General features: G+C 34.5%; 2 protein-coding genes across 2 annotated transcripts; both read right to left on the bottom strand.

Annotated features, from left to right (window-relative positions):
- Positions 1 to 4,652: 4,652 nt before the first annotated feature.
- On the bottom strand, positions 4,653 to 5,078 carry LOC120349620. Its single transcript, XM_039420078.1, has one exon. The coding sequence runs from the start codon at positions 5,076 to 5,078 to the stop codon at positions 4,653 to 4,655; it is 426 nt and encodes a 141-aa protein (XP_039276012.1).
- Positions 5,079 to 5,478: 400 nt separating this feature from the next.
- LOC120349619 (craniofacial development protein 2-like) lies at positions 5,479 to 5,868 on the bottom strand. The gene has a single exon (XM_039420077.1). It carries the CDS (start codon positions 5,866 to 5,868, stop codon positions 5,479 to 5,481), a length of 390 nt encoding a protein of 129 aa, XP_039276011.1.
- Positions 5,869 to 6,585: the final 717 nt, after the last annotated feature.

The raw sequence follows: 6,585 nt of genomic DNA, 5'->3' as shown, positions 1-6,585 counted from the left end.
ATTTAGATACTATCAAGTTATAAAAAATTAGAAGATTTTCTCTGGAAATTTCTTCTGGTTATGATTTTTTTAGATATGAGCGCCTAAAATTTAAATTTTTGAAACATCATTTCAAATTCGGTTTAGAATTGGATACTCTTTCCTGAAAATATAAATTTCAAAACTAATAATAACACAATCTATTTTTAGCCATTTCTTGGAAATGGAATAAGTTTCTTAAAATCGGTATATTGAGGAATTTTTCAAATTCAATCAAAATTATGAGGGATGTATCCACAGAATTTAATGAATTTATAACTCTTACCGAATTTGAAATGATCTGTTTCAAATATTTAAACTTTAGGCGCTCATATCACGAAAAGTAATTAGGCTATCAGAAGAAAAATTATGAGGAATTATATTAGTTTAATAACTTGGTAGTATCAAAATAAAATACTTGAAAAAATATCACCAGTAGAATTTTTTTAGACCTTTGCTCAGCCTGAAGGCTTGTTTCACACTTAAGCCTGGTTTTCATTAGTAGAGTTAGTGGTAGAGTTCCCTAGGCAAGTACTAACTTAGTGTTAGCATATGGCCCTTAAGGTACCCAATTTAAACCGAATTACCGTTTCAAACTTATCGGAATAGACTGAAAACAAACGGAACGGAGTTGTATGTGTGTGAAACTAGCCTTAACGTTATAATTGGTAGATGTTCTATTTTGGTACATTACTAGACTTATAAGAAGGGTTGTCTTATCTGTGTTGCCACGCAGCTCTGCCTTTGCCTCATGGCAGGGGTACATCCGCACCGTTCTCATTGAGCCAATAAATACTAGTATACTGTTAGTATAGACTGGCCCTATCGCAAAACGCTGCGTTGCAACACACCTGTGTTTTACGTTTTAAACAATAATTTCAAGTGAATAGAAACGGTTCCTTAATTCTATCAAATAATCGTTAGTATTCATCATTTTAGACATTCATTTTCATTAAAAAAAAGTATTATTGTTGCTGTTTCGTTTTGTTACAAAATCTGTAGATATTATAGTCTTATATTGTAGAGAATATTTAACAATTTAATCAATGTGAATAAGTGTTCATCACACTATTTTCATACTGCTGTTTATATTCAGTTTTAATAAAAATTCTTCACAAAATAAACAAGTTACGTATTTTGAATTGCTTTATTCCAAAACTGATACTCAATTTCAATTAATAACTTCGTGAAATAGATAATATAAAAAACATTTCAACATTACTATTTATCATTGGTAAATAAAATATGAAATGGATACTGAATAAATTTTATATAGCTAACCATGAAATTTATTCATTTTTAAAATGTTCAATATTTATGTACAATATTATACATTTTCTTAATTTTTTTACCTTGTTATTCCATGGTAATAATGAATTTTCTTTGATGCAAATTTGATTAATAAAAGTTTTTTTCAAGTTGCATTCTTGGTTGAATTGTAAAAATGTTTTTTCCTACAGTTACCTTGAAAAGTGACCATTCCTGCACTGATTACAGAACGCAAAGAATTACTTTTCCGCACTAGTGCGCATAGTGATTACTTTGCGTACTCCAGATTTGCAACATGGCAACACGAAATAGTTGGTGGGTTATATGGAGGATTAGTGCACGAAAACAAAAATTAAGTTGGTAAAAATGACTGTGGTTAGATTTAGATAAGAATCATTTCAATGGCTACCTACATTTATGATAAAATCCCAATCTAGAAATCCAAACCAAGAATAATGTTCATCTAAATCATAATTGAACAATCATCATTTACGAATTCTCATCATTTAATAATAAATAACAGTTCTTTTCTATTGATAATAATTATTATTTCAACTGCAAGCAATGAGAAAAATAGCAAATATACATTATAAAGTTCGAATTTTGAGGTTAAATAACTAGTAGTTCTGTGAACAGTAGACCTCACGCAGTATTCTCATCCACAAGTACCTGATGTCAACTGTTTTAAATGTTAACAAACTCAGTTCACGTTTGAATTTGTATTCCATAATATGATATAATTCATCCAGTTCCGTGATGATCTTTCTATCTGATGAAAATTATTTTTTTAGAATCAAAAATATTATAACTTCTCCAGCATTATTTAGTTCATTTGTTTATTTTTATTCACCTATCAAATTAGTTTTTTCGAATGTGAGGATATTGATACTGATGGGCACGCATAATAATACCATGACTGCAAAACAAAATATTGAAACCAAAAACCTTAAAGCTGCGATTAGACCAAATTTATTAAAAAAATGTTAATAACTCAATCCTTAAAGATTAAATTAGATTGAACATAACGTATCATACACATGATGAACATATGTGTTTGTCAACTTCCGTTAAATATAATAGAATCTATAAGGATTAAGTTATAACCATTTTGTTAATAACTTTGGTGTAAACCCAGCTTAAAGATGCATACCTCTTTGATGTCTTTGATTGAAACTATAGACCTTATACAAATAATACAGTAATAGACTGGCTTCTCCACACATCTGTGTAATCACTTGTCAGCTGATTTATGATGAATAATTCTATAATCTGATTTTTACTCTAATATTGGCATATGAAGGAGGCTCCTTTTTCCTTTTATATTATCCTTGAAATGCAAAATTTCCAAAAACCTTGTATTTACGTCGACGCGCAATTTAAAAAGGAACATACCTGTCAAATTTCATGAAAATCTATTACCGCGTTTTGCCGTAAATGCGAAACATATAAATATATAAACATTTAAACATTAAGAGAAATGCCAAACCGTCGACTTGAATCTTAGACCTCACTTCGTTCGGTCAATTACCATTCGATATCCATATAAATAAAAGTAATGAAAAACATAAGAATACTACAAAAATATTCTCTGTTGTCTATGCTATTTTTATAAATATTTTTCAGTTTACTTTGAGCATTTTTCTCGGTAATTTGAGCAAAAGTCTAAATTTCTGAATCCTGTTTCAGTACTTTTTAGCTGGATGAAACAAACTTAGGTACGATTCTTCCCGCTAGGTCGCGCGCTTGTCGGTTCAACCATCTTGCAGCCATCCCAATCAGCTGTTGGCCTGTATTTTGAATGTGAATTTTTTGTTCTATCTGTATTTTTTCTGATTCTTTAATGAATAAAAATGAGAACTTTGGCTGAGAATTTTCAACTTCAATTGTATTATTAATTTTTAAATGAATTAAGGTTGTTATTAATAACAGCATCACACAGACAGACATTTGATGGATTTCAACCATCATTTCACCAATTATTACTCACTTTTCATATTCGATGGTGACTGTAGGAAAAATTTAATGTGAAATACGTGCGCAAAGTTCCTCTGCTGCACTCAAGAAACCATTAGGCACTCGCCTATGGCTCGTGTGTAAACGTTTCTTTCGGTGCAGCAAACTGTCACTTTGCGCACTAGTTGCACAAACAACTATATCTCACCACCTTACTAATAGATGGTACGGTTAGAGAAGCATTAAAAATAATATGGTTTTAAATTCTCCAAAACATTAATTATTATTATTATTGGAGTTTACTTTTTCAAATGCTGTTACCATACCATACCCTATGGCGCTACAGCCCTCTGTGGGCCTTGGCCTCCGCCACGATTCTCCTCCATTTCGGTCGATCCTGACACAACTCTCTCCAGTTTCTCACTCCCATCACTCTAAGGTCCTCCTCCACACCATCTATCCATCTCTTTCTTGGACGACCTCTCCTTCTAGGTCCATCTATTTTTCCATTCAGTGTCGCTATTGATTATTGAAGCTCTTTGAAGCCTCTCATTATCCATTCTCCATACATGGCCAAGCCATCTTATTCTCTGGGCCTTGACAAATCTAACAATATTCTCACCCTGCAGTGCTTCCTCTACCTCTGCATTGCTCCTTCTCCTCCATGTATCCGCTGCTACCCTTACCGCACCAAAAATTTTCCTGACAATTCCTCTCTCAAATACCCTCAATGCCTCTTCGTCTTTCTTAGCCATTGTCCATGACTCAGAACCATAGCATACAATAGGTCTGATCAGATTGAATGAAAAAGACTAAGATATTGTCAAAAAACCACTGATTCATTGAAATTAGAAAGACCGGTTTCGGTTATTACACCATTGTCAATCTCTGATAAACTCATATCTGGTAAACTGGAGTTTATCAGAGATTGACAATGGTGTAATAACCGAAACCGGTCTTTCTAATTTCAATAAATCAGTGGTTTTTTGACAATATCTCAGTCTTTTTCATTCAATATGAATAATTACCACAATATCAACTTCTCAACTACACAAAAAGTGAAAAAAAGGTCTGATCAGAGTTTTGTAAAGCCTCATTTTACTATTTTTACCTAATACTTTTGATGTCATTAGTCTCTTATTTATATATATATATATTATATATATATATATATTATATATATATATATATATATATATATATAATACGTTTGAAGTCCACAAACAGCAGATGTACATCCCTGTTATACTCTGTACATCGTTCTAACGCTTGGCGCATGGTAAATATTTGATCGGAGGTTCCCCTCCCTCTTCTGAATCCGCACTGATATTCACCTATAATTTCCTCTGCATATATTGAAATTCTGTCCATTAATATGATTGAGAATGTCTTGTAGGCCAAATTTAGTAGGGTTATGGCTCTGTAGTTGCAGCACTCCTTCTTGTTTCCTTTCTTATATATATGGGGACAATGATTCCAACATTCCAATCACCTGTCATCACTTCCTCTTTCCAGACTTGGCAAATCAGTTCATGCAGCTCCCTGCTCAGCCCTTTTCCACCATGTTTTATCAGCTCAGCTATTATCTGGTTATTTCCTGGAGCTCTACTGTTATTGAGTCGTCCAATAACACTCTTTACTTCATCATGAGTAGGCTCTTCCACATTAATTTCCGGTCCAAGAAAGGTTCTATTTTCTTCATCCTCATTTCTCTGTTGTTCATTCAGTGCAATCTCAAAATATTCCGCCCATCTATCCAACACCTTATCTTCCTCTGTCAAAGCATTTCCATTCCTGTCATTGCAAATATTCAATTTTGGCTGGTAACTTTTGGTCATGCTTCTCACTTCCTCGTAGAAGGCTCTGTCATCTCTCTTCTCTTGCTAGGCTTCTATGTTTCCCAGCTGTCTTTTTAATGATTCTCTTTTCTTTCTTCTACATGTTTTGCTGGCTTCTCGTCGGCTGTCCCTATAATTTTCATAGTTCTGTCTTGTCCTCTGTAGCATTCTTTGCCTGTCTTCATTTCTTCTTTCAATCCTCCTTCGGCACTCCTCATCATACCACTCTCCATTTCTCGTTTTAGGCTCTTCACCAATAATTGTTTCTTTAGCAGCTTCCACCATCGCCCTTTCCATGCCCCTCCAGTGATCTTCCACAGAATGTCTCCAAGTACCCTGATCAAGCTTTTCCTCCAGCCTCTGTCTGTACCTCTCTCTTTCCCGAGTAGCTTTCAATTTTTCAGAATTCCATCGGATTCTTCTTTCGTTCTGACATTTGTTGGTTAGACAGTCTTTCTCTCACCTTAACTCCAACTAGGAAGTGGTCTGTCTCACAATTTGGTCCTCTTAGTGTTCTAACATCAATCACCGATGATGCATGTCTTTTATCAACTAGTACATGGTCAATCTGATTTACCTGATCACTTCCCGGTACAGACCAAGTTCCAAGGTGGATTCTTTTGTGTTTGAAGTAAGTACTTTCAATGATCATATTACAGGAGGCTGCAAACTGTCCCAACATTCTGCCATTATCACTTGTTTCCTCATGCAATGAAAATTTTGCGGCCACATCCGCCATGAAAGTTTCTTGGCCAACCTTAGCATTGAAGTCTCCTAATATCAGTTTCATATCATATTTTGGAGACTCTTCTACAGTTTTCTTCAGGATGTCATAGAACTCTTCCTTATCATCATTACTTTTTTCTTCAGTGAGTGCATGTACAGATATTATTGTGATGTTTCTTAGGCGACATTTAATTCTCAATTTACAAATTCTACCAGATACAGGGTCGAATGCTAAAATGTGCTTTTTTAGTTTTTTGTTTATTATGAAGCCTGTTCAGAACAGTCCTGTTCTAGTTTCCGGTCCACTATAGTACATTGTAAAGTTCTATTCGTCAATTCTTCCTTGGCCCTGCCATCTAATCTCTTGCAGAGCCACGATATCCAAGTCAAATTTAGTCATTTCCTCTGCGATTTCCATCATTTTACCTGGTCTAAGCATAGTCTGAACATTCCAGGTTGCCAGCTTCAGATCTTTTTTTGCTGCCTTCTTTGCCCTCCCTGCGCATCTTACAATGCCATCTCCCAATACTGTCCCCTCCTGGAGATCCGAATAGGGGACTGTTTTACCTCCAGGAATATTTGTTGCATCAGGACCTGTCATTCTAAGGATCGCCGTTTGGCTTCTTTAAAATTTGTTTTATACAGTGTAGAGTCTTAACTTCTACGACCAACCCTCAATTTGGAGGACCAGAAAAGGAAAAGGAAAAGAAGAAGAATATGGCCAAGGGAGGCCGACAGAAAGAATAAAGTAAGAATGGCACAAAGCTAAGTCAATGGAAAT

The sequence above is a fragment of the Nilaparvata lugens genome, chromosome 2, assembly GCF_014356525.2.
Source record: "Nilaparvata lugens isolate BPH chromosome 2, ASM1435652v1, whole genome shotgun sequence".
NCBI lineage: Eukaryota > Metazoa > Arthropoda > Insecta > Hemiptera > Delphacidae > Nilaparvata > Nilaparvata lugens.
The sequence above is the reverse complement of the archived record's forward strand: the minus strand, read 5'-3'. Positions and strand labels throughout refer to the sequence as shown.